General features: G+C 50.7%; 7 protein-coding genes across 7 annotated transcripts; 3 read left to right on the forward strand and 4 right to left on the reverse strand.

Annotated features, from left to right (window-relative positions):
* Positions 1-1,716: 1,716 nt before the first annotated feature.
* On the forward strand, positions 1,717-9,310 carry ags1 (alpha-1,3-glucan synthase Ags1; the record flags this gene model as incomplete). Its single annotated transcript, XM_022532696.1, has 6 exons — positions 1,717-2,073; positions 2,127-2,302; positions 2,362-8,352; positions 8,409-8,614; positions 8,679-9,192; positions 9,262-9,310. The coding sequence occupies 6 exons, from the start codon at positions 1,717-1,719 to the stop codon at positions 9,308-9,310; spliced, it is 7,293 nt and encodes a 2,430-aa protein (XP_022389086.1).
* A 1,510-nt stretch (positions 9,311-10,820) lies between these two features.
* Positions 10,821-12,260, reverse strand: ABOM_005568 (uncharacterized protein; the record flags this gene model as incomplete). The annotated part of the gene is made up of 1 exon (XM_022532697.1): positions 10,821-12,260. One exon carries the CDS (start codon positions 12,258-12,260, stop codon positions 10,821-10,823), a length of 1,440 nt encoding a protein of 479 aa, XP_022389085.1.
* An 897-nt stretch (positions 12,261-13,157) lies between these two features.
* ABOM_005569 (acyltransferase family protein) lies at positions 13,158-14,459 on the reverse strand (the record flags this gene model as incomplete). The annotated part of the gene is made up of 1 exon (XM_022532698.1): positions 13,158-14,459. One exon carries the CDS (start codon positions 14,457-14,459, stop codon positions 13,158-13,160), a length of 1,302 nt encoding a protein of 433 aa, XP_022389120.1.
* An 816-nt stretch (positions 14,460-15,275) lies between these two features.
* On the forward strand, positions 15,276-16,478 carry ABOM_005570 (glycosyltransferase family 32 protein; the record flags this gene model as incomplete). The annotated part of the gene is made up of 1 exon (XM_022532699.1): positions 15,276-16,478. One exon carries the CDS (start codon positions 15,276-15,278, stop codon positions 16,476-16,478), a length of 1,203 nt encoding a protein of 400 aa, XP_022389065.1.
* Positions 16,479-17,154: 676 nt separating this feature from the next.
* ABOM_005571 (fungal specific transcription factor domain-containing protein) lies at positions 17,155-19,061 on the reverse strand (the record flags this gene model as incomplete). Its single annotated transcript, XM_022532700.1, has 2 exons — positions 17,155-18,033; positions 18,096-19,061. The coding sequence occupies 2 exons, from the start codon at positions 19,059-19,061 to the stop codon at positions 17,155-17,157; spliced, it is 1,845 nt and encodes a 614-aa protein (XP_022389066.1).
* Positions 19,062-19,666: 605 nt separating this feature from the next.
* Positions 19,667-21,024, reverse strand: ABOM_005572 (uncharacterized protein; the record flags this gene model as incomplete). The annotated part of the gene is made up of 2 exons (XM_022532701.1): positions 19,667-20,825; positions 20,876-21,024. The coding sequence occupies 2 exons, from the start codon at positions 21,022-21,024 to the stop codon at positions 19,667-19,669; spliced, it is 1,308 nt and encodes a 435-aa protein (XP_022389067.1).
* A 610-nt stretch (positions 21,025-21,634) lies between these two features.
* ABOM_005573 (putative pantothenate transporter) lies at positions 21,635-23,639 on the forward strand (the record flags this gene model as incomplete). Its single annotated transcript, XM_022532702.1, has 8 exons — positions 21,635-21,964; positions 22,026-22,075; positions 22,128-22,461; positions 22,521-22,646; positions 22,712-22,950; positions 22,997-23,091; positions 23,143-23,276; positions 23,349-23,639. 8 exons carry the CDS (start codon positions 21,635-21,637, stop codon positions 23,637-23,639), a joined length of 1,599 nt encoding a protein of 532 aa, XP_022389108.1.
* Positions 23,640-27,268: the final 3,629 nt, after the last annotated feature.

Raw genomic sequence — 27,268 nt, forward strand, 5'->3', positions numbered from 1 at the left:
ATTGGCGATTTCCCGATACTCTAGCCGTGGATCTGAAGCAAGTTAGTGACTGAAGACCGAAAAGTCAACAACCCTAATACCCAAAAAGGGTTAACTGTAGCCAAGAATAAAAATGGGCCAAAATGGCGAGGACCCGCCGTGACAGTATTCTGGAATTTCCAATGTCTCGACGTTCGCCCTTTCTTGCCCCGATTTTTCCTCTTCAGGATTATTAATTACAAAAAAAATATTATCCAAGAATCAAAATTTTCTTCCGGGAGTCCACGTCGCCATTTACTCGTCGGGTTTCACCCGATGGATGAAAATAGGGCAGGCTCTATGGATCCAGGTATCAACCGAGAGCCACCACCGTCTGCATGGCACAGAATTTAGATCCCACGCCCTCCCCGACCAATCGGGGTGCCCCGTTCTTATCTAAATCGGTCCTACGGTGCTGTCCGGAAGGGACGGTACATATGTGTAGACGACGGAACTGTAACGAGAAGAGAAAGAGAGGATTATTACAGTAAGACATATCATGCAGTCTTGGTCTTAGTAAAGCCAATTAAGTCTCACCATCCCAGATGTCATGCAAGCCACTGTATCGTATTCTATTCAACTGGTTCGGTTAATTACATTGAGGCGTCAATACGAGATCTGACCTCTTGAGGTTCGGATATGGCGCGAGATAAAGAACCTCCCACCATGGGCCACGACAGTTCGTCGGGGAGCACACAGCGATCTGGATGTGCAAAGGCTCCATCATGAGGGACCAGCGAGACTGACGGCGGCCAGAGAGGTGTGATTTACTGGATCGAAGTGGGCATGGCCGAATAGGTGTCTCAATTGGCTAAAAGTAATCTATATTTCAAGAAATATGACTGCCCCGTTGGGCTCCACTCATGTCCCGGACCGGGAGTAAACCTAACGGTTTCCAGTCTATACGAGAAAGTATCAATCAATTCGTGAGTTTTCACTGGGGCGTCCACAAAGTTTTTCGCCTTCGGACCAGCGAGACGTCACTCAAACCGCGGGTCGAGAGGGAGCTCGACTCTTATAGCCCGCGGCAAAAAAAAAAGAAAAAAGAGAAAAGAAAAGTAAAACCCATAGTAGTAAAAAAAGGACGGAGGGGAATGAGATCCGGAGAAGCTAGAGTAAAACAGTGTGGTCACTAAGGCTCACCAACTCGTCGCTTTAGCTGATAGGGGACAATAGTCTCAAGTGAGCTGGCACTTTTGAGCAATAGACGGTGACCCTCACATCTGAGCCCTGTTTATTATTAGCAGACACGAGACGTCTTTGTTACATTTGATCCACTATCGCTAATGTTCACGAATCCTGGCCGCCTTTTATGCTGAGCCTCAAAGACAACCTGCTAGTCACTAGGTTGTTCTCTTCTTTTCCCTTTCTCCCTCGTTTTGGACCTTCTCTCTCTCCTCAAGCTTTGTACCATTTTTGCCCGACTGTATTTTGTTTGTTTTCTTGTTTCTCCCCTCCTACACAATAGATTCCATTCGTTGAAAGCCGATCTGCTCGTTATCTGATGTCTATCGCTCGTTATCAGTACTCCCGACATCATTGACCGAGCAGTAATCCACAGTGTTTGTGAGCGGTACCTATCTGCGGGACATAAGATTGCGCATATATGATTGCATCATAGCGGATTACCGATTCTTGCCTGCATATTTTGGTTTCTCGCCAACTTGACCACCGGGCGTGCCCGACCTGCCACCCATTATGAAGTGGGCTTTCTCCAGTACGGTGCTGGCGCTTTTCGCAACCACAGCCACGGCCTGGCCTTACGACGAATCTCTATCCTCATATAACCTTAACGAAAACAAGTCCGCGACCAACCCGGCCCAATATTGGGGAGAATGGCCGGACCACAAGGGGAAATACTTCCCTTCTCCCGACAATTGGCGGTTTCCCATGTATACACTGTTCATGGATCGCTTTGTCAACGGAGATCCTACGAATGACAACATTAATGGCACCCTCTTCGAGCATGACATCTCCTCGACACAAATGCGTCATGGTGGAGATGTAGCTGGTCTAGTCGATACTTTGGATTATCTTCAGGGAATGGGTATCAAGGTTCGTTGTTCGTTGACTTCTATTGCGGGGGGTGGCATACTGAGAACTCTTAGGGGCTGTATCTTGCAGGAACTATCTTGATGAACCAGCCCTGGGGCTCCGATGGTTATTCCGCACTCGATACGACACTACTAGATCAACACTTTGGTGACATTGCAACATGGCGTAACGCTATTGACGAAATTCATAAGCGCGGCATGTATGTCATCTTCGATAACACGATTGCTACGTAAGTATTTCCGCATTAACGACAGTTCTTTAGAGGGAATTTCTAACATTCACTCTCAGGATGGGTGATCTCATCGGCTTTGAGGGCCATCTGAATGATACAACCCCGTTTTCGACCAAGGAGCATAAAGCGCTTTGGAAGACCAATCGTCACTATGTGGATTTCGATCTCGGAAACGACTATAATCAGACCTGCGACTATCCCCGTTTCTGGTACGAGGACGGTTATCCAGTTCAACAGTCCATGACGGCGGGCCTAGTTGGTTGTTATGACAGTGACTTTGATCAGTATGGCGATATTGAGGCTTTCGGCGTGTTCCCCGATTGGCAACGTCAGCTAGCAAAATTCGCATCCGTCCAGGATCGTCTGCGAGAATGGCACCCCTCGGTCCGGGAGCGGTTGATTCGTCACTCCTGTATGATCATCTACCAGTTGGATATCGACGGTTTCCGTTACGATAAGGCTACCCAGTCCACCGTGGATGCGCTGGGAGATATGTCGATGGCTTATCGCGAATGCGCCCGGGCTGTTGGCAAGGAGAATTTCTTCATCTCCGGTGAAATCACTGGTGGTAACACTTTCGGTTCTATCTATTTGGGTCGAGGCAGACAGCCTAACCAGTATCCGGAGACGGCGGAGAAGGCCATGAAGATGACAAACGAGTCCGAGTCGCAATACTTTTTGCGTGAGGCTGGACATGAGGCGATCGACGCCGCAGCCTTCCACTATTCGACCTACCGTGCTCTGACTCGTTTCTTGGGCATGGACGGTAATTTGGCCGCCGGTTACGATGTTCCTGTTGATTGGGTCGATGCGTGGAATTTGATGCTGCAGTCAAACGACTTCATTAACCCTAACACAGGCAAATTTGACCCCCGCCATATGTTTGGCGCCACCAACCAGGATGTTTTCCGCTGGCCAACAGTCGAAAAGGGTGTGGAGCGGCAGTTGCTTGGGCTGTATATCACAACGTTGCTTCTTCCGGGCATTCCCCTCCTTCTCTGGGGCGAGGAACAGGCATTCTACATCCTGGATGCGACGGCATCTAATTATATCTACGGCCGCCAAGCAATGTCCCCTGCAACTGCGTGGAGAGACCATGGCTGCTTTTCTTTGGATTCGTCCCAGTACTATGAGTGGCCTATCAAGGCTGGTCGTGAAGGTTGCCATGATCCAACCGCCGCGTACGATCATCGTGACCCATCCCACCCGGTGCGCAACGTCATTAAGCATATGTACCAGATGCGCGAAGACTTCCCGGTGTTGAATGATGGCTACTCCATCCAGAAACTCTCCAACATGACCGAGGAGGTCTTCTACACAGGTTCCAACGGTACCGCTACAGAGACGGGTTTGTGGTCTATCCTACGTGATGTCAATGCGGATGTGCAGGATCTAGGCTCCAACGCGAAAAACCAGCCGGTTTGGCTCGTCTACCACAACACCAACCGTACAATTGACTATAAGTTCGATTGCAAGGACAACGAGACCGCTCTGATCTCGCCTTTCGCCACTGGCACCAAAGTTAAAAATCTGTTCTATCCCTATGACGAGCACACCTTGATTGATGGCCCCGTCAAGCTTGGGCTGAATGGATCTAGCGAGCTCAACGGCTGCCTGGCCAACATGACCTTGGACGCCTATGCGTTCCGCGCCTACGTCCCCAGTACGCGTTTCGGCAAACCCCGGCCCATGATCACCCAGTTTACTCCCGGTCACGACGTCCCTGTTCGTTCCACCGTGGCTCCCAACCTGGATGAAAGCGTGAAGATTGAGCTCTATTTCTCCGAAGAGATGGACTGCGATTCCGTGACCAAATCAATCTCCATCAGCTCTTCTACGGAATCCCAAAAGGTCCCCACCCTTGATGAGAAGACTGTTGATTGCAAGGGAATTCCAGCAAGCAACACCTCGTGGACCGGGCAGCTCCCGAGCGTCTTCATGTGGGCTGCCAATCTGACGGGAGTGTACAATGGCATTCACCGAGTCACGGTTAAGAATGCTAGCAGTACTCATGGAAACGCGACAACAAACGCGGTCGACCACTTCCTCTTCCGTATCGGACAAATTGACAATCCCATGGTCTTCACTTCCGCCAACTATTCCAGTAGTTTGCTCCATGAGGAATCGAATGGCACCCTGTTCATTCAGCATCACGCCGCAGGCGCTGATAAGTGGCGTTATTCCACCAATTGGGGAACCACGTTCTCCGATTGGCAGACTTACACAGGAGGTAATGACACCATCACGGAGTTAGAATGGTCTGGAACCAAGAAACAGAAATGGAAGGGACACCATGTGCGGGTCGAGTATTGGAGCAAATGGACCGGTAGCAGCGATTACGTTCAGGAGGGTGATGCTGGACTGGATTCAAATGTGCCACGTCGCCTCCCTCACATCTTCTTCAACGGCCCTTACAATCAGTACGGATATGATGGTGGTCTGGATAACGTGGTAAGGCAGGACTCCAAGGACGGAATCTGGAAGTACCACTTTACAGCGGAATGGCCTGCTCAAGCTCAGCTGAACATCTGGGGCATGAACCCGGATGGACAGCCCGATCAAAGCTGGGTACTGGGTGATGCCGATAACGATTCTGTTCTCGATCGAATGCCACCCTCCTCTCTGTCTGCAACCCTGATCAACATCACTGAGCACCCGCCTAAGCCTTATCTGGCCTGGAATGTCTATATCAACGATGCCACCATGAAGTTCCAGCTTTTCCCTGTTGGGCACCAGAACACCCAGATCGCCATGTTTGTTCTCTTCTGGATTATCCCTGTCATCACTGGTGCGGCATGTGTATACATCTTCATGAAGTCTTTCTACAAGGTCAAGTTCAACCAGATCGGTGTCAGTGAAAAGGCCACTATAATCCCCTTGGCTTTGCGAAGGAAGTTCAAAAGGAACCGTGGCGGCGATGAGGAAAAGATGAACCCCTTGATGCGCCTGGCCAACAAGTCCGGTTTCCTGCAGACCAACACCGCTATTGGCGGCGCCGCTTCTGGCAAGAGACGTATGGTTCTCATTGCGACAATGGAGTATGATATCGAGGATTGGCAGATTAAGATCAAGATTGGTGGTCTCGGTGTCATGGCCCAGCTTATGGGTAAAACTCTGGGACATCAAGACCTAATCTGGGTTGTTCCCTGTGTCGGCGGAGTCGATTACCCAGTGGATACACCGGCAGAGCCCATGAATGTCACGATTCTCGGTAACTCCTATGAAGTTCAGGTCCAGTACCATGTCTTGAACAACATTACCTACGTTCTGCTAGACGCCCCTGTGTTCCGCCAGCAATCGAAGTCCGAACCCTACCCAGCCCGTATGGATGACCTCAACAGTGCCATTTACTACTCCGCCTGGAATCAGTGTATTGCGGAGGCATGCAAGCGATTCCCGATCGACCTGTACCATATCAACGATTACCACGGTTCTCTGGCTCCACTCTATCTTCTTCCCGACACTGTACCGGCCTGTCTCTCCCTTCACAACGCGGAATTCCAGGGTCTCTGGCCAATGCGTACGCAGAAAGAAAAGGAGGAGGTGTGCTCCGTCTTCAACCTGGATATTGATACCGTCAGACGCTATGTGCAGTTCGGTGAGGTTTTCAACTTGCTCCACTCAGGTGCTAGTTATCTTCGTGTTCACCAGCAGGGTTTCGGTGCCGTCGGTGTGTCCAAGAAGTACGGAAAGCGGTCCTACGCCCGTTATCCCATTTTCTGGGGTCTGAGAAAGGTTGGCAACCTGCCTAACCCCGATCCTTCGGATGTGGGAGAATGGAGCAGGGAAAAGGCTATTGGTAACGCCGACGAGGTTCATGTGGATCCTGACTATGAAGGTGGCAGAGGAGATCTCAAACGCCAGGCTCAGGAATGGGCTGGCCTTGAAGTCAACCCTGATGCTGATCTAATGGTCTTCGTTGGTCGTTGGTCCATGCAGAAAGGTGTTGATCTAATCGCCGATGTGATGCCAGCTGTTCTTGAGGCTCGGCCTAACGTGCAGGTGATTTGTGTTGGACCTGTTATCGACCTTTACGGTAAATTCGCCGCCCTGAAGTTAGACCATATGATGAAGGTTTACCCTGGACGTGTGTTCTCGAGACCTGAATTCACCGCTCTTCCGCCGTATATCTTCTCTGGTGCTGAATTTGCGCTTATTCCTTCTCGTGACGAGCCCTTTGGTCTGGTCGCCGTCGAGTTCGGCCGTAAGGGAGCCCTGGGTATTGGTGCCCGTGTCGGTGGTCTTGGTCAGATGCCTGGTTGGTGGTATAACGTTGAATCTACTGCGACATCTCATCTTCTGTACCAGTTCAAGCTTGCCATTGACGCAGCACTCAACTCCAAACAGGAGACCAGAGCCATGATGCGTGCCCGTTCTGCTAAACAGCGATTCCCCGTCGCCCAATGGGTCGAGGATTTGGAGATCCTGCAAACCACTGCAATCCAAGTGCACAACAAGGAACTGGTTAAGCATAACGGCCGTCCGTTCACTCCTACTGGAACAACTACTCCTAGTGGCCTCATGACTCAACCAGCGAGCCCTCTCATGACTCCGGGAACGCAGACTCCTCTTGCTCATTCTAGGGAAAGCAGCTACTCGAACCTCAACCGTTTAAGTGAATATGTTACCCAGCCGAAGACTAGCTACAGCAGAGATCCCAGTCCGAGTGGCACGGAGAAGCCGAAGTCAGGGCTTCAGCGACAACTTTCACTTGGTGTTCGGTCCGGTCCCGGTCATCAGAGCCGTCGTGGTCGCGCTCGCCAGCGTGACAGTATCCCAGAACACGAGGACACCCAGGAAGCCCACGGTGGCGCCATTACTGATGTTGAGGAAGAAAGCAGTGATGACGACATTGTCAATCATTATGCGGACGACGAGTATACTCTTACGCCTGCGCAAGTCGAAGAAGGCCGCAGGCTACAGGCTGCCCAGCAACAGAGTGGTGTGCGCATGCCATTGAGTCCAGGTGGTAGACGTTACAGCCAGGACTCCTTGCACCCCAGAAATGTTCAGCCTCCTTCAAGTCCCGGAACACCCCCAGCCGCTTCCCAGAGTCTCCTTCCTCCTCCTCGGCTCCTCGACCCCGGCAGCCGTCTCAGTAGCGCATCCGTTCTTTCCCTCGACTCCGTCGTCGGTGGCAAGAAGGACTTCAAGCTGCAGAAGGTTGATCCGTTCTTCACCGATAGCACCGGCGAGTATTACAAGGCCTTCGATAAGAGACTTGATGACCTCAATGGAACAAACTCGGAGTCGCAACTGTGTATTGAAGAATACTTGATCAAGAGTGAAAAGGAATGGTTCGATAAATTCCGTGATGCCAGGCTTGGTCGCACCAAATCACCGACTCCCTCAGTCTACCGTGATAAGCACGGCGCGTCACCTATCGGCTCGTTCTACGATGACAACGGCTCCCGCATGAGTGGTAGCGACGGCCAGCACTCCCAGGACAGTGAAGACGACGAGTTCCTCCTCGGAAAGGACTATGTCCCTCCCACTGGTCTCAAGAAGTGGATGCAGATTCGCATCGGCGACTGGCCTATCTACTCCTTGTTCCTCGCTTTAGGACAGATTATTGCTGCCAACTCGTACCAGATCACATTGCTCACGGGTGAGGTCGGTCAAACTGCCGAGAAACTGTATGGAATTGCAACCACGTATCTAATCACGTCGATTCTCTGGTGGCTTGTGTTCCGCTATTTCAAATCTGTTGTCTGTCTGTCTGCGCCATGGTTCTTGTACGCCATTGCCTTCATTTTCATTGGATCCGCCCATTTTGAGAGCCACTCTTTCAGTCGGGGATGGATTCAGAATGTCGGTAGCGGGTTTTACGCCGCGGCCTCGTCTAGTGGTTCTTTCTTCTTCGCGCTGAACTTCGGTGATGAAGGTGGTGCACCTGTGGAAACATGGATCTTCCGTGCATGCCTGATCCAGGGTATCCAGTCTGCCTATGTTATTGCTCTCTGGTATTGGGGTTCGACCCTGTCACAGACACAAAGCGAAGGCCTCTTGACTCCGGCGAACAATATCGCCAACTCCTGGAAGATGAGGTATGTTCCACTGATTTTATCTGATAAATCCGACTAGCTAACCGAGCCTTTCACAGTGCTATCTGCTACCCCATTGCCGTCGCCCTTTTCGGAATTGGCTTGCTTTTGACATTCGGTCTGCCCAACTATTATCGTCAAACGCCTGGAAAGGTCGCTTCCTTCTACAAGTCTGTGTTCCGTCGTAAGATCGTCCTCTGGAACTTCGTCGCGGTCATCCTCCAGAACTTCTTCCTCAGCGCCCCCTACGGCCGCAACTGGCAGTGTAAGTCCACCTCTGTACAGTAGTTACCCTCTCATCAGGCCAAACTAACCCTGTCTCTTTGCAGTCCTCTGGACATCTCACCACGCACATCACTGGCAAATCGTTATCCTTTGTGTTGTTTTCTACGGCTTCGTCTGGGCAGGTTTCCTATTCGTCGTCAGTCGCTACTTCAAATCACACAGTTGGTTCCTCCCCGTGTTCGCCTGCGGCCTTGGAGCACCCCGCTGGGCACAAATCTGGTGGGGTGTGTCTGGAATTGGCTACTACCTTCCTTGGGTGGCAGGAGGATATAATGGCGGTGCGCTCGTCTCCCGGAGTGTCTGGCTCTGGCTCGGCGTGCTGGACTCGATCCAGGGTCTCGGCTTCGGTATCATCCTCTTGCAAACCTTGACTCGCATGCACATGCTTTTCACGCTTGTTTGTTCCCAAGTCCTTGGTTCTATCGCTACTATTTGCGCGAGAGCCTTCGCCCCTAATAATTTGGGCCCCGGGCCGGTTTCGCCTGATCCTACCTTCGGTGGTAGCGCGGTTGCGAATGCCTGGTTCTGGGTTGCTCTGTTTTGTCAGTTGTTGGTCTGGTAAGTTCTTTATATCCCTTGGGCTTGCTTCTATCCTCTACGATGATGGCTAACGCGTCATGATTCTAGTGCCGGTTACATCCTCTTCTTCCGGAAAGAACAGCTGTCAAAGCCTTAAGGGCCATGCTTAATGGTGTCGTGTTTTGTTATGATTACTATCGGCAATGTATACATAGTCCAGCTCTCTGGACCTTACCGTCTATCTTAATATAATCCTTTGTATATAGATGACCATAATCTGAATATCTTCAGATCAACGAGATTTTTACGTCAATACTTTGCGGTGCAGAGCATCGGCACAGCCGGTGAGAAGCTAGATAGTGTAGAAAGTGATCCTATCTTCCCTTTAGTATCAAATTTATTCATTAGTCCTTTAGCCTTGCCCCAAAGTCACAGTCTCTCAAGCAGCCTACTTCGTTGTAATTCATCCTGAAAAGAATCGAATTCATGGCATGTAGGGGCTTACTAAGCACGTGGCTTTTGTTTACAACGCGTGACGCGTTGATCTGATAAACAATATTTACTGGAAAACCACTGCAGGGAGAATCTGGGAGGGGAATTGACTCAGGTAGCATTCCAATTCAAATAAATATCGCGTCTCGTCGTCCCATTGATAACCAGCACAGCTCTGCTCGACAAGTGGTCTACCCGATAGCCATCGTGGAGGTCAAGATCCGATGCCGGAAGGACATGCTCCATCACGATTCATAGCATAGACGGTAAAGACGGCCACCACGCGAGAATTCTGGGGAGTTTTACTGAGAATTGATCTTGTGCTTGCTATATGTACATGATTCCAATATGACATGCCTATCTGCGTTAATATGTTCCCTCCCTTCCCCCCCCCCCACCCCGCGCGTCTGGTGCAGCAACTGAAAATTCCGAGGTCCCTCGGCTGGCCTAAAACAGGGTTAGCCTCTCGGATCCCCGAGATGTCAGATGAATTTCTCTTCAATTATGTCCCCAGCAATAGTCATAAGTGCCTTTGTATTTTCAGTCTATTTCGTCGCATTCGAATAAATATCCTAGATGCCATATCTGGGAACAATCAAATAAAACACGACTTACTTGTGTAGCTTGGGCCCCTAGGGCGGCTCTACCTGTATACAAGCCGAGATATAAAAAGGCTTCACTCTCGGCCCGCGGCACAACACCACACCCATGGCGAGGGTACATAGTAGTACGACAAGGATTATAATGGCGCAGATCTTTCCACCAATGTGTAGCCATGCTAGCTAGATAAGCTCATCCCAACGTTCGGCGATGCATCCGTCTACGAAGGTTTATGTCAATCTGACGATCGTGGCTCTATTATGTGGGTATGCTGATCGAACCTAAGTTTATCTTGATGTCGAACAATCCCTCGCTCTTAGTGGAGGACATGGTATAATGAATTGCGGGCAAGTATGAAAGGTATTGTGGAAGGGTGCAAACTCCATGGTGTCGAGGAACTGCAAGGCATAACAACCAAGCACAATGGCCGAGATGTTACTAAAAGGAAAAGAAAAGAGAAAGAGAAAAAGAAAGAAGAAGGCAAAAGCATTAGTGATACATCCAAGGGGGTCATGAAAGAAAAAGTCAAAGCAGGACACTGTAAGGGGAATCCAAAAAAAAAAAAAAAAAAAAAATCACAACATCCCGCAAAGCCCTATATCCTTCATTAAATCACCAGCGACAATATCAATCCCAGCCGTATCCTCATCCTCCCGGCCAAAGGCGAGGAACATCACATCGTCTAAGTACCCATGGTACTTGTTGCCCGGCGCTTTCCAGCTGATGGAAGTCACGTACAACATCTCCGTGTGGTCCCATACCTGTGACTCTCCCGTAGTCAGCGCCTTCGGTTTCTTGCCATGACCAGGAGTGCCACGACCTGAGATCCAGAGGGGCTTGGTTGATATGCCATGGACATCGAACGGAGCCGACCGGCGGAAGAGCATGACATATGGCTCGTACACGCTATGGAATGCATAGAAACTCTTGTGCTGGAAGATGGTGAGGATGAACGTATTGAGGTCGGTGGCCTGGCACAGCGGATCCGATCGCTGACAGAGTGTGATGGTCAAAGAGTTGGTCGCCTGGTGAATCGACTCCAACTCGGCGTCCTTCAATGCCGGGAGGTGTCGTCGTAAACACTGCAGGTCGGTCGCGGCCGCAAGAGGTGCTAAGTCTGGACCGACCGAGCCGTCAAGCTCCAGCCGAGCGAAGACCCGGTTGGGAGCCACATCGTAATGCACATACGCTTGTCCGGTAGCGTCCCAGAAGAGGAACCAGTTCTTCTCGACGGCCCCGTAGGGAAGGGGACGTTGCAACTCGGTGGCCTGGCGGAACCCATGATCGGACAAGAAATCCACGTCCCCCTTCCAGTCGACCAGGGGTCGGAAGTCATGGATCCATTGTCCAAAGCAGGTGAATTGGGAGTTCGACCCATAGACGGCGTACGGTGCTTCGGGCCCATAGAAGACACGCGCATCATGTGGCCCGATGTTGAGCGTGAAGTACGACAGGTCGCCCAAGCAGTTGTTACTATCGCCGACCGTCGCAGCGATCGGAAGGATCAAGGGAGGCTCAACACAGCCGAGGGTTCGTCCGCCATCCCGAAAGACAGCGTCACAGACCAGTTCGGCGAACCAGACCGAGCTCTTGTGCTTGTCGGCAGGCTTGTGCAGTTGCGCGGTGATGATCCATGTATTCGGCTGCTCGGGATGGGGGATGATACTGGGATTAATGGCCTGTCGGCCGGCAAAGTCGATCTTGAACAACTTCTTGTCTGGGGTCGATACGGAGTACAGTTCCGTATGGGTGGTGGACATGTCTATCTTGGGGTCCGACGATGCATCGAGACCCGTGTGTTGGTCCTCATATTGTGGTTGTTCATATTGCTGACCCCAGCGATTTCCGCTAGGATCCGGACTGGGGCTTTCATCAGGCCTGGGAAAGGAATGGCCGAAAGGAGCACTACTACTGCGATGGAGATAGTTGCGATGGTATAATTGAAGCCCTAGTACGGCGAGCACCAGCACCACGCCGACAACGGGGACGATGCGCTTCAACCCTTTCGCCAGCATGACTAACGAAAGAGGGGTAGCAGGGAAATCGACTCCGATAGTCGAGCAGACATCAGCCTATTGTACGGGGGTTCCTTTGGAGCTAACAGGAGAAATCAACCGCGTTGGGAGGCAGATTAGGGCACGGTGCAAGTTTGGGATACTTTTGACCCGCGTGCGCCATCCTTTTTTTTTTTATTTTCTCAAGCTCAGCCGTGTTTCCCCCTCTCGTGCTTCATGTCGCCAGGGTCCGGTCGGAATTCGTCACGTAACCCTGGTTGTTAGCTCGACTTAGTGGCGTCTTTTAAGATTTGGTCGAGCTTCTTTTCTCCGGGGTTGCAACCACTGAACATCCCGTCTGGGGTATGGAGGCTCCACTGCTCCTGGAGGAGAAATACATGTGATAGCTGTGGGTATACGCAAGTCTTTTTTTTCTTTTTCTTTTTTGAAATTAATCTATCTGCTGCTGGCGTCGTCATTTGATTTTTATTTTATTTTATTTTTCTTTTTCTTTCTGCCACTTATATCGGAAGTGGAAATTAGTCCGTGGTGGATCCTTTGCTTCTCCCCTTACGAGCCAAAAGATAACCAAATGGTCACAAGGAAGGCCAGGTGAAAAAAAAAAAAAAGATACCGAACGCTGGAACGACGAAGAAACCTTATCAATTCACCAAGAATAATAGTAAAGTTTGTACCTTTCTCTATATAAAATATACTATGATTGGTTTGCGGGAGGCAGGGTCTTGCGATACAACCACTGCGCAAACCGGACGCTGGGTTCGTCGACGAATTTAGTCACAATCTCGGCGAGCCAAAGCGTCACCGGCAGCAAAATGAGGTGGGGAGCAAAGAAGTTCAACTCCAGGCCAAGTGGGCCGACTTTGGGCAGAGGGAAGCGATTAATCCACCCGGGACAGGTCATCGCATGCGAGTCCCGAACCCAACCCACCGCGGCATAAAGGCGATCCCCCAGTACCCAGAGGACGGTCCGTGAACCAAATAGAACGCAAAAGAGATGCGGCCAAGATATTGGTTGAAGGAAGTTTCAAAGAAGCTTTTCAGCCAGTGGATCCGCGAAATAGAGGCCACCAGGAAGGTCGCCGCCCAGAACAGATAAAACCATTTGAAATCAAAGACCGCCTGTGGCTTCAGGTAGGACAGGTAGTGCCACCCGGGAGACTCTCGCAGGAACTGTTCCTCCCAAGTCCGCGAGGGAACGCCGCCCAAGTACAGGCTGATACCTAACATGGCATAAAAGATGCCCTCCTTGAACGGCTCGAGCATCATGAACACGTCGGGGAGCTCATCCCGGGCCGCACGGAGATCCAGGTCACAGAGCAGCATTCCGGCCATGAAGAGCGCGCAGAACCAGCCGTCGGCGATGTACATGAAGTAGAAGATCAATCCGAGTTCACACAGCAGTCGCGCGTTGGGTCGGCATTTCGAGAGGGCCTGGAGGGCTGTGTAGATGACAATGGACCCGCGGAACTCGACAGGGATCGACCACGAGTGGAAATTGTAGGTGAACCAGGGCTCACCACCGGTGCGGAAGACGAAACTGAAGTTTTTCAGCTCGACATACCAATTCCAGAGCTCCTCCCCGTAGCTGGATTTGATCTCGGGAGTTGCGTGGATGCGAAACAAGTGTAGATAGGTCATGTACACAAAGGTGGTGCAGATGACGGGGATGTGCAGTCGTAGCCAGCGGCGGAATAAGGCAGAGGCCAGGTTATCGCCCAGTTGCAGATAGTCACCCGCTCTGATCAGCGAGAGTGGTTTGGCCGAAAGCACATAGCCCGACAGCACGAAAAAGACGCTCACGGCGAAATGCCCACCCGAAAAGAAGATGCGCACGCCGGGGAAGGCAACGAAGTAATGTTTCTTCTGGTAGCCGTAGGCATTCTCAAAAATCATCTCGGCCCCAATGCCATCGTGCGCCCACAGCTCATGATGGCCCCAGTATACCAGGAAGGCGGCAAAACCACGAAGGCCGTCGAGGTAAGCGGTACGCCTACCCTGGGGGCTGCTGTGGCCACCTATTCCGGTCAGAAATGCCGGCCGGAGGTGATCAACACACCATTGAGCGGCCCGCGTAGGAAAAGATCGGATCCGGGACGTTGGGCGCGATTTCCAATGCCCCTTCTCTAAGGTGCCTTCCAGATCTACTGTACGCATTTGGGGGATGTCCCCAAGGGTACTATCTTCGTGGTAGCTGGTCATGATGGGAGATTCAATGGCCCGGGCGAACTGGGCCAGCGCAGTCGCCCTCGCGGAAGGATGACGAAAAGTGGTATTTGAGGGCGGAGATAATCCTGGTCCGCGCGGATTCAGAGACGGGAGATCTGACCCGGCTCGTGCGGAGACTGGGGAACGGAGAATGAGCAGAGTCAATGACCAATTTACCCCCAGATAAGAGACGTAATGCTGGACTAGGGCATCACACATCACATGCGGTGATGCGTCGAGAATTCCGAGGACATGCTGTGGCCAATAACACCCGGCCAACTGGGAACTAAATAGAGCAGTCGTCAGCTAGGGGATCTGTTCGTCGAGTCTTATCGACCAAGACACATGCGTCGGGGTCCATACTTGGCTCGCGATGTAACCCTGGAGCCGAGGCTTACCCCAGACCCCCCGGCACTGTGGGAATTGCGTCGACCCAGTGAAAGAGGCACGCTGCCAATAGCGTCTTGGGCAGCGGCTCCAGTGGCGCACTAAATGGATCTGGACTTTACCCCGAATGAGCTTAATGATGTCCATGGATGCAGCACGGTCAGGATACACGCTAAAACACAGCCACTCAGCACCAATGAGACCATGGACGCTAACGGGGATAACTAAAACTAGCGAAATTAAGACGAAGCTGTCAGGATGATCCAGCAAAAATCTTGTTGAGCGGCGGGGACACGAGATAGCAATCTCCGCATGGTCCGTTACGCGCAGCTCATAAACATCGGAGGGTATCCTTTTCTCCTGGGTCTCCGTCCATTGACATTCCTGGGTTATGCGTCTCCGGAATAACTAATGACATCCTCAATGTCCGGAGTGTGCCTGCCGAGACAGATCCGCAGGATCATCCCCGGATGCCTCGCGGCCATCTTGTTTGTGTCTTATCTTTCTATCACAGACACGTTTGGCGAGCTAAGCGATGGTCTCTCCTACCGATCCTGTGAAACCCACCGATTTTTCCCTAAGAAGATCTGGCAATCGTGGAAGGTGTCGCCCTTCGAGTTCGAGGAGCGTGATCTTACCGTGGCTCGCAGCTGGACGTCCAAGAACCCCAGCTTTCGCTACGAAGTACTGACTGATCAAAATGATCTTTACTACGTTGAAACCCACTTTGGCCCAGACGGGTTCAACCGCCCGGATATCGTGGACACTTATCGCTCCCTCAAGGCCCAAATTATCAAAGCCGACCTGCTGCGATATCTGATCATGTACGTGGACGGCGGAGTGTGGGCCGACATTGACGTCGAGGCTCTCCGACCGATTGACCGATTCATTCCGGAACGCTACGATGAGCACGACATCGATATGATAATTGGGGTTGAAATTGATGAACCCGACTTCAATGATCACCCCATCCTCGGGCAGAAGTCGCAGTCGTTTTGTCAGTGGACCTTCATGGCCAAACCACGGCAGCCTGTAATGATGCGGTTGGTCAATCATATCCTCGAGTGGCTAAACGAGCTTTCTGTTAAACAAGGGAAGCCGATCGCGGAACTGGAGTTGGACTTCGACGATATCATCAGTGGAACCGGACCTTCCGCGTTCACGTCCGCGGTGTTGGCCGAGATGAGCATCAACGCCGGGCACGAGGTAACATGGAAGACCTTCCATAATATCCCCGAGTCCAAGCTTGTCGGAGGCTTTCTCGTCCTCACCGTAGAGGCATTCGCAGCTGGGCAGGGCCACTCCGACAGTGGGAACCATAACTCCCGCAGCGCCTTGATCAAGCACCATTACCACGCCTCGGGATGGCCCTCTAAGCATCCACGGTATAACCACCCGGTGTATGGCGAGGTTGAGCAATGCAATTGGAACAAGGATTGTGTAGCGCAATGGGACTCCAATACCGCCGCATTTGCCGCGCTGTCGCCAGAGGAGCAAGAACACCAGATCGCCCTGAAAAGAGCTTTGGACGGCGAGGCAAACCCGGTTCAAGACCAGACAGCCTGGGTTAACCCTGAGCCCGATCCAGAATGGCAGCAACCGGAGTGGCAGCCAGAGTGGCAATGACCCCCGCCATGCTGTTGACGCCATGCTTCACGAGACTGAAGATGTGACTGACTCACGTCAAGTATTACGGTCATTGTGTGAGCAGCAGCGTCTTAGGGAACACATGGTATCACATCAATGAACTGAGCCCAAGACAGGCCGACATTGATACGCTGGGGTTATTCCCATCCCGCTTCTCTTTCCCATCCTCCAGGAAGAAGGAAGGGTTGCAGCATTGAAATGGTTCTGGAGCTTCTCATGGAACGGCGTTCAGGTATGGTGGCAAGAACTAGCATGTCGTATTGGAGTTTTGATTTATTTCCTTCTAAATTCTTTGCTTTTCTATTTGCCCGTACCCCTTGATCTGTCTCTTCCTGCAAAGGACGTTGAGTGATGACAGTGTGACCGAGGTAATGCTTTGATAGATGGGCGGCTCTTTGTTTAATTATCTAGTCATTTATGGTTCATGGCATAGAATGATTTGTCAGTTAAGGCATCCTGAAGAAACGTCTACGATGATATCACGGGAGATTTCATACACAGTGCAAATGTATTCAGTTGTAAGCTGTGACTCTCGTACAAGGACTAAATCTACATACCTCGCCGTTCTATAATACATGTCGAAAAGCTTCGCTGATCAAAAGATTGACTATCACGCGTCAGCCATCGAAAAGCCCCCATGAGCTGTCCACGCCGTTCAATTGAAATTGATTGCGGATATAGTCGTCATCCACCAGTCATCAAGCATGGCCCAGAAGTCGTCTTGATTCATTGCCGGAAACCCTGCCGAGTCTTGTAAAGCCCCAGCAGGCGAAATCCTGGCTTCCGTCGGAACAGATGTGCCGTCCAAACTACCGTGAGGGATAGAGGTCATAGACACTAGGTCTATCATCCGTTTCGCGAGGACCTCAAAAATGTCACGAAACTTCGTGGCGGTCGGCCATCTTTCGGATATAGCAAAGAGAACGTTAGAGCATGAGCGAATGTCCTCAAATCGAGCTAGGTCTGCATGCTCCCTCTCTGCCCAGACACAGTATAGCAATGTGAGACCTGCTGTGAAGATGGAATGCAGAGCGAGGAAGTTCCACCCTAAAGGCTTTCTTTGGTGTAGCGTACGATAGTACTGGCAGATGTCTCCCGCGGCTCGAGCACTCAATGCTAGGTATTCTTTATCCTTGGAAGAGTTTCCCTCAGCGGAGACATGGGTAATCCGCTGCTGTAGAAGCATGCGCAAGGCCTTGCTGTACTGTATGCGGAAGAACTCCGGGGTGTCATAGAGCGAGTAGCTTTCCTGTGGCGGGCCGTCCGCAGTGGCCTTAAAGGGTATATTATTCAACCACTCGACAAGCTCCTGTCGTAAAGCGTCGATTGTCGCATCATAAGAGTAATTCTGCGTCATGGTCGGGGCGCTAGCGCTGTAAAGCTCCTGTTTTATCCTGCTTTCCAATCGTCTAAGTCGGCATAAGTGAACGAAGGAGGACAGATTCGAGGTTTTTGTTTCAGCAAGTGCCACAGAGGGCTGCTTATATTGAGTTTCCTTTCCGTTGACAGGTCTTTGTTCCAGAGCAACAGGTAACTGACAAGTAGATCAAGTTTTAGCCAACAGGTATTACATCGCCATCTGAGCAAATCACATACATCAACATCAATATCACTTTCCGACAGTGCAAACGGGCGTCCCAGAGTCAAGGATACCGCACGGTCAAGGACATAAGCGCTCCAAAAGACTCGTCGGCGAATCTCAATGCGATAGGGATCCTGTGCTCGTGGCCCACCACAAGTGATGTTACGGTGTATTCCCAATTCCACTGCATATCGAACCGCGAATCCGATGATGTGCCAACCGCCTAAATTAGAAATACTACCCGGAGTACGAAGGATGTATAGCGCTAGGAGGAGTAAAGATTGAATCTTCTCTAGTCCAGGAACCTGCAGCGCCTCATCAGCGTATCTTGTAGCGTTCGAATAATAGAACTCTGGATTGATGCTTCCACCCATTTCCGGATGAAGCTGCATAATGCGGGCACTGATTGCGAACACCATATGAAGCTGGAAAAGCTTAGATGGATTAACTCCCCTGATATCCCGAGATCCTAGGTAAAAGTGGTAAAACTCGTCAAAGCTGAACTTATCCAGAAATGGGTACCGGGGATGGACACGAGTAAAGAAAATGTCCACCAGCTTCCGCTCGACCTGGGGATCGGGTCTACTGTGGCTGTCCATGGGCAGACCAACATCATTGCTCGCCTGTGTATTCGCGGATGCGATTGACCCAAGCCCTGTAGGCGGAATTGGGGATTGAGACAAGATGCCTTCCACCATTCTCGAGAGCGAAAAGCCGGCGGTCGCGCCGACAAAGAAAGGTTCGGCCGTGGCATTCATGCTTAGGAGGGCCACATCGGTTGACAGCTCGGCTGTTACCGATGTCACTTGGTGCTCCGACGCCGGGGTGGTGTTGCGCTGGACATGGCTTTCCAACTCCGCGAGTTTGCTCTCTAAGCTTCGGGTATATTCTAGCAGGCTGGCGTGCTCCTCACTCATATCGCCGCCCATCCGGCCTAGTCCTGCCCAGGTGCAAGCTTCAGTCGTCAGTTGGACGATCATGGTTTATCTCAAAGGTGTATATCTATACAAGTTCTCGCCTTTTGACATGGCGTGCATACTGGACGCATCCCATTGCACTACGTGAGGTTAGTACTACGACACGACAGTCTTACAATCGGGGGTTTCGAGTGTACTTTGGTTTTTCGTCGTTTGCAGCGCAGGCACGCAATGGGTGCCCGGGTTCGCTTGGAAGATGTGACATTCCCCGGATCATTCATTGAGAACAGGAACAATCACGACATAGGTAGTTGGCCGTGAGCAAGGAAATGTTGTGTTGCGGTTGAACCACAGAAATCGGGTGGAGTCAGAAATGGCTGGTTTTTGGGGGGATTATTTTAGTATTAAAGTGTCTCAGCCACAGACAAATCAGCTCACACACTAAACGGGGCGCCCCCACCATTCTTCACTGCCCAATGCGACCTCATTTAGTAATCTAACGCTCGTCTAAGGAACGATCTTCGTCAAGTGCCTCCATACCAATTTCCTAAATGGTCGATCGACATGCAGATGGCGCTCACGTGAGTCCTGCCCCTGATCAAAGAGGAAGGCGGAAAACTTTTCCATCGCCCAATGTATGCAAGTACGTTTTGCATGCCATTTCTAGCTTATCGCCTCGACTCAAAGGCCCGCTTGAGGGTAAACTCTTGAAAGCTCCCCCTGCATGGAGGCCCCTTACAGACTGTGATCGACTTCTTGGTGAGGTTATAGATGACACAGCTGACCGTGCATGTCGAACCAGCGTACGGATTCGGGTGGCCGGGCTGCACAAACGGGCCCTCGGTTGCCTTCCGTGCGGAATGCTCACACAGACTGTGAGGATATCCAGCGTGGTCCTTGAACGCGTTCATAATGTCGGACTGTGTAAGAAACCCGATGAGCGCTTTTCTTCGGATGCCGACTTCCAGCCGATCCGCACGATACCACGAACTGCCTCCCGCCAAGCTATCCTGGATCTCGGACTGACACAAGAATGCCTGCGTTTGAAAATGGTTGCTATGGATTATATACGGCGTGTCGGAGCCGGCCGACCCGGATATTCTGAAAATCCTGCGTGGGGTGATTTCTAAACAGATTCCCATATTGTCTGCGGTGGTTAGCATCAGATTGCAGGAAACATGACGGGGTGTTCTGGCGACCCGTTTGAGGCCATCGGCATAGCTAGGGCTTTCTAGGAATAGTCGTCGTAGAGCTGAGGATGGAGGAATGGCCGGCATTTCCCCTTTCCCCACACTGCTGTCAAGCGAGGATGGCAGTGCATCAATCGAGCTGCACAGTGAATTGGCACACAATCCGAGCCCGTCCGAATTCATTCCTGATCGACACAGCTGGCCTGCCTCGGTTACGAGGAATAAGGAAGGTAGATTCTCTGAAGGGTGCGGATGAACCTCCAGGTAGATGATCCCATCTTCCTTGAAGAGCCGATCTGACATATCCCAATTTTGAGCCGTGTATACTTCCCCATCGCCGGTCGCTTCGGATAGAATAATCGCGCTGGTACATTCAGAAGACGCTCGCGGATACGAGAGGTAGTGTGGCCCATCCTCGTTTTCGGAGGCCAATTTATGAAGACTTCGAGAGCTATCCTCGCAGGTTGTAGAAGGATTGGTAATGTGTGAGAGGTCATATCGAGCATTCAATAAGATTATATCTTCCAGGTCCACTCCTGCACCGTCGGCGACGCCACGCATTTCTGCCAGCCCCGATAACCAATACTTTTCCAAACCTGGAATATAGCATTCCCGAATAATCCTCAGCGCAGTGGGCCTACTAAGTATGAGTAGATTGACGCAAGATCGCCGGGCGTTGTGCCTCACCATGCGATAAGATTCCCTGGCCGTTTATAATAAGTAATATTCCGCAGAATCTTATCCTTGACCTGCTGTCCATGCGAGAAACCGCGGTCATAGGGCAACCCGTGCACCACGACATGCTGATACTGGTCGCCGCTGGCTTCGCTTGGCATATTGGCGTTCAAGATTAGGGCTTGGCATACACAAGCGAGAGAAATAGGAGGTCTTCCGCGTCGGTCTTCCTTTCTCTATCTTAATCGAAGATTGTAGGTTTTTTTTTTTTTTTCGACCAGTGAATGTCGAATGCGCAAAGAATATAAGTGTTGTATAAAAACATTTTGTCAATTGTTTAGTGATAGCGCAGTATCGGGAGGTTCCCGACGACCCTGGAAAACAATCGGCAGCTTGCCGATCCATCGGGAAGAGCCGAGCCAGCGGACTCTCGTTATCCATGCTCTTGCTGCAGAACCCCTATTCATCCACAGGCTGTAGTCACCACAGAAGAAGGATGATTTGCCTACCACAGAGGGCCGTGCCGATCCCGCCATTCTCCACATGGGATAACTAGATTTATTCAGTCGACGAGATGTGAGAATGGGCTGGAAACTGTGCGGGGATTGTCTTGGACCCTTGTCCGGGGTGTGGAACAGTCTTGGGAGAAGCTTGTCGGAGGTTCCAAAAAATCCGACTTTTAACACCCCCTTACCTTCGTCGTCGTATATATTGAATTGACATGTCGGTATTCCCGTTCTTTGGAATTTTTCGGCCAATTGTGGGGTAAACATGAGTTCGAAGACCGTGGACATCTCTGCCTCCAACCGTTCACAAACGGACGTCGAACACTCCAAACAGTCCCACGGGTACGATGACGCAGTCAACATATTCAATGGGGAGTCAGGCGAGATAGATGTTGAGTTCACGGACAAGGAAGCCTCTGTCGTCCGTTGGAAGATTGACTTGATCATTGTCCCAATGGTAACTGCGATGGAACATGCGGCATTTGGTTCTCTGCTGACCGAAATCCACTGCCAGATGACTGTGAGCTATATCCTTTCCTTCATCGATAAAGGTATTCTATCCACTGCCGCCGTTTATGGACTGAGGACAGATCTGGTGAGTAATGAATGTATTATTCTGAGGGAGTAACTAGGGAAGCTTAACAGTTCCCAAATAGGACCTGAAGGGCCAACAGTATAGTTGGACATCGTCGATCTTTTATTTTGGGTATAATCACCAGTCTTTGACTTCGAGTGTGCTGTCTGACTCATAGTCATAGGTACCTCTTCTGGCAATACCCAAATTCAATCTTCATGCAAAAGCTTCCTATTGGCAAATGGATAGGATCCATGATCTTCATGTGGGGACTTTGTGTCGCGACAACGGCCGCGTCGACCAATTTTGCAACGCTCGCCGTGAATCGGTTTTTCTTGGGTCTCTTCGAGGCTTCCAACAATCCTGCATTCACGCTCTTGGTCAGCCAATACTTCACGAAGAATGAACATGCCCTGCGCTCATGTATTTGGTGGGCTGGTGGACCAATCGGCGCCTTCATCGGTGATGGTGTCTCGAACGGTATCGGCCATGTACATGGGAAACTGTCCCAATGGCAGGTATGACTAGAACCTTCCTCTTGTCTGCCATGCGGAGTGTTTTGCTGAGGCTCTGTCAGTATCTATATCTTATCTTTGGCCCCATCACTATGCTGTGGGGGATCATAGTCTTTTTCACCATGCCCTCCTCACCCATGTCCGCGTGGTTCTTGACACCTCGGGAGCGGAAAATTGCTGTTGTTCGGGTGAGAACATCCCTTCTCGAGTATGATCCGTCCCATTTCATGATAATTGACACTGGCAATTCTAGGTGCTTCATAATCATGCGGGTCTTCATAACCGACAATACAAAGTTTATCAAGTCAAAGAAGCCCTCCGTGATCCCCAGGCGTGGATGTTGTTCTCCATAGTATTCTTACAGTGCATACCTGGAGGCGGCTTAAACGCGTTTAACAAGATTATTCTCACGGGTCTTGGCTTCTCCAGTGTCGAGTCCACCGTTGTCGCGATGCCAGAACATGCCGTTCAGCTTGTCAGTGTGTTACTTGCGTAAGTCCTAAGAACCTCAGTGTCCCCTGTGACCCACTGACAATAGAAGGGGTATTGTATGCTCGTGGATTGGCAAGGGCAGATGCATCGCCATGATCCTCAGCAATGTATGCGTCCTTGTGGGCAGTGTTCTATTATACAGTAAGCTTCGAACATTCGTATACTACTGACGCATTACTTACAAGAGGACAGCTCTGCCGGCCGATCGGAAAATGTCTCGTCTGGGTGCTGTATATTCTCTGCTCACTTGTACAGTGTCCTACATAATGTGCATGTCCCTGATATCGTCTAACATCGCTGGATTCACTAAGAAAATGACCGTCAGTGTAAGTTCGTGGGATTTCTAGCAGCTTTTGGTATCCTAGATATATGTCTGACTCCATATCACCTTGCTTCAGGTTATGGTTTTTGTCGGCTACTGTGTAGGTCAAATTATCACACCGCAATTCTTCTTGTCGGAGGAAGCACCGACCTATCCTACCGGATTCCGTGCCTATTTCGTCACCTCATCCATGATGATCGCAGTTGAAGCCGCCCTAATGCTCTACTTGCTCAATGAAAACAAGCGTCGGGATAAACGTGCACTTGAGTTAGGGGTTTCTCATAATACCAGTGAGCATCGTATTGTAGAGACAGATCTCTTGGATCTGACTGATTGGGAACGGGCTCAATTCCGATATGCGTGGTAGTCTGCGGGCCAATGTTCAGGATTGGACAAAAGTCTGCAATTTTTCGCCTTCATTCAGTGTACCACACACATTGCCTTTCGCCATTTGCTAGATCACATAACATGACAAGCACACAGGGGAACTATGGGCTATCTTATGTTCTACATATTCTGCTACTATTTGTGTAATATACGATATGAGATGACGGCGAAGCCAACGACCCATATGATTATGACTTGATCGAACCACTTTCCCACACCCGTATTTCAATCCCTGCTTTGGTCAATTCAAGGCGCATATCTCTTAATCAAATTCGAGATTTGACCTAGCGTGGATTGAGCGCCTTGGGACTGCTGCCCTCATTATAGAAATAGAAGAAGTAAATGGGCCATAAGTCCAACCATCCTCACTTTGCTATATAGAGAGTATATGCCTCTCGGGAAGGTTTGCTTCGTGTAAGGGGACGGACCTAAATTGTTAGAATCTCGAACTCTCTCACACAGACACCCAAGACTGTCACCAAACTCTTAGCGCCTGGGGGCTTGAAGCTGAATTTTAAGCGCACAGTCAGGTCCGTAACCGTGGTCTTACACCCAAGTTCCCAACATCTGCTATGAGGGCTGCGGTCAATCAACCGACCAGCTCCAGCTAAAAGGAAGGTTGCATGGTGCAACAGAAAGTGGCAACCTGAACAGAATATCCGGGCTCCACAACGGTATGCTCGAATTTCAGGGCACCGCACACACAAAATATGTATCTGCCACTCGTGATGATACTTTTGGCAGAGGTCGAATGCATAATATCCTTTTATGCCGAGAGGTTAAATGACCCATCGAATTCGGTCACCAGGCTGGAGCTTTGTCAATGATATCTGTCCCGGAGCAGCAAGAAAGTGTAGTATTTCGAGGTGGCGAGCTTTCAGCCTGTACGAGTTCAGTAATATTAACATTCAGAGGGTGACCATACCAGACATCTCTCTTGTGAGTATAAGATGCAAAGCCAAGGTCCACAAGTAGGGGTTCAAAGACGATCACTGTGATGGTGGTACATGGAGAAAGCTATTCAAAGGGGACAGGAATGAATGCTGTTGCAACGGGTCTTCCAGATAGCAAATATGGCACCATTTCCTCTGCTGACTTTACAATTAACGTGAAGCGAGTCTTTGGCCATCTTCGCGTTTGCCTGTTAGTTGAGGGTTGGAGTGGGGTTCTAACGTTGCATACCGATATTCCGTTAGGCGATGTTTAGATATTCAACAGTTGGGCACTGGATATCCTGCCATACAGCATGAAAAGGGTCTAGGATACCATCCGGTTGCGAAAGTGCGGATACCGACAGCCATCTCCGCGGGCCTTAAAATCGGTGTTGAGCGAAATGAAGTTCGATCCTTGGCTTGCCAACGCTCGTCTTTGCGCGTACCTATAACGAACCAAGATATTGCATGAGACATACTGCTAGACTAGAGAAAAGCCCAGGATTCTATACCCATTGGATTCTCCACACCCAGAGAAAGAGGAAACATGTGATAAATGCCACGGCTGAAGTGCCCAAGCAAGATCAAAGATGATGCTCAACGCTCACCATGGCGTGATCGCATCTAGCAATCAGGTGATGAGAGATCCAAGATGAGATACGATGTAGCAAAAACAGACGGCTCAAACTATGAATACCTTGCTCTCAGTAATGGTATATACGACTATTGTGACCCACACATGAACAAAGGTGGCAGGGTCCAGCGCTGCAGCTTATGCCAAGCTGCATCCAATCGGACTCCCCGTCGCCTTTGCCCAGTAAATATACCGTGGGGCTCCGAGAAGCTGCAGATACTCAGTCGCGGCTGCATGGTCCTGGGTGCGAAGGCTTTGCAGCTGAGCTTTCCCTCAAGCGACGCCAGGTTGATAGGCTGGCGACAAAACCACGACGACCCTTGTGATCAGGTTAGGCAGATCTCAGTTCGCCACCGGACCCCCTAGGCAATTATGTTCTCCAGCCGCAGCTATCCCTGAAGCCTAGAACAGCACATATTCGAACTAGCGAAGAAGGATGTTGTCCTTAGCAGACACCCCTATACCTCATGGGTCGTTCAGCTCTACGTTGTAGCGCTATATCATGGTAGTATCCTTTATCTAATTGTGCCCTCGTGTCTCCCATTGATCGTCTACACATAGCACGTTCGTAGGAAATGTTGCTCCGGATACTGTTTGCAGCTTGAAAGGTACACAGAATTATTGCACAAACCCGCCGACGTTTGGAAGATGAATATGGGCCAGGAAGCGATGCTTTTTACGCCACAGCACCTAGTCCGGTCACTCCAAGAGTCCGATCATCGTGCCAGAAAATTAGCAAGCGTCTAGCTATGCGAGGACATATTGGCACAGGTGATCTGCCCTTGTCGGCGAAGATCTCCAGAAATCGGCGACCATCTCCCGTAGTTTCTTCATATCGATAATTTCTTGTTATTCCGATGTAGAGCCGACGCTTACCACATTGGTAGAGAAAAATAAACATCATGCAGGATCATCTACTACAAGGTCCGCTAACGCGCGCATTCGAACCGCTCTGCAGGACGGCACAGCTGCAGGGGAAAACTCACTCACGTCTGTAAAAAGGAGGGCCAAAGGCCTGCACGTGTCTTCAGGGTAGGCATAAACGAAAAGACGTTCAGAGAGGCTTGGCCGAGTCACAGCCAATCAGCGGATAATCCACAGGAATATACAAGTCGTCAGAACAGGATCTTCGGCCCGAATGCTAGCAGGCAATTATCAGTATCTACCGTTTTTCCCGCTCGAACCGCCCGTATAGATGTCGCGGAAGTCATTCTTTCAGCTCAGTCCGATGTTGAAAGCTCCGGCGATGTCTCATTTTCCACCCGATCTGGGTCTATCGTTATACAACAGGAGTCGGTCTGGCCCAACTTTCATGATTGATCTGATCCGTATTGATACTTGGCTGCTAGTGTCTTCGCCGTTAAGTTCTGGAATAGCACTGCAACGCTTAATGTACGCCTATTAAGGGTGGGTCGTGCTAGAGAGTTTGCCGTTGGTTAAGCGTGTACTAGTGAAGCGGAAATAGATGGTGGCACCTCAAACGGTAATGCTAGATCCGTTGGACCTCAGCCCATGCCAAACATGCTACTTCTGAGAGAAAGACCGATCGTGTGCTGTTGGTGTGTGGTTCGGTAGCAGAAATACGGCTGCTCCGAGGTGCAACGTACGGCAGCCAAGCTACCCTCAGGATAAATGTTCGCGAGATTACTTGAGAAACGCCTCTTGGCATGCCGGCCAAGCCGGTGTGAAGTTGATCCTGTCAAAGGTATGTTTGGGAACGGGATACGCCGTAGTCAGTCTGATCTTGCTGTTGGATCGCGGCCAAGACCGTGACAATCCTTCCCGGTGATGCCCTCACCGGTTCCTCATTCTGGCCTCCGAAAGTGAGTCCGGGAAGAGGAAGCAAGCCAGGCCGGAAGATTGTCTCATCTTCTCTTCGGATACGTGAGATAGCGAATCCGAAAACGCTATCTGTCAGTGTTCTGGTATCAGTTACGTAGTCAACAAGCTTCTGGGGACCGTTTCTTGGCATTACAAAGCAGAATGAACTCTTGTTGCTCAAGTCACTCCTTGTCCTGTTTCCATTGGTCCGAGGCCAAGCGC

The sequence above is a fragment of the Aspergillus bombycis genome, assembly GCF_001792695.1.
Source record: "Aspergillus bombycis strain NRRL26010 chromosome Unknown contig00043, whole genome shotgun sequence".
In the NCBI taxonomy this organism is placed as follows: domain Eukaryota; kingdom Fungi; phylum Ascomycota; class Eurotiomycetes; order Eurotiales; family Aspergillaceae; genus Aspergillus; species Aspergillus bombycis.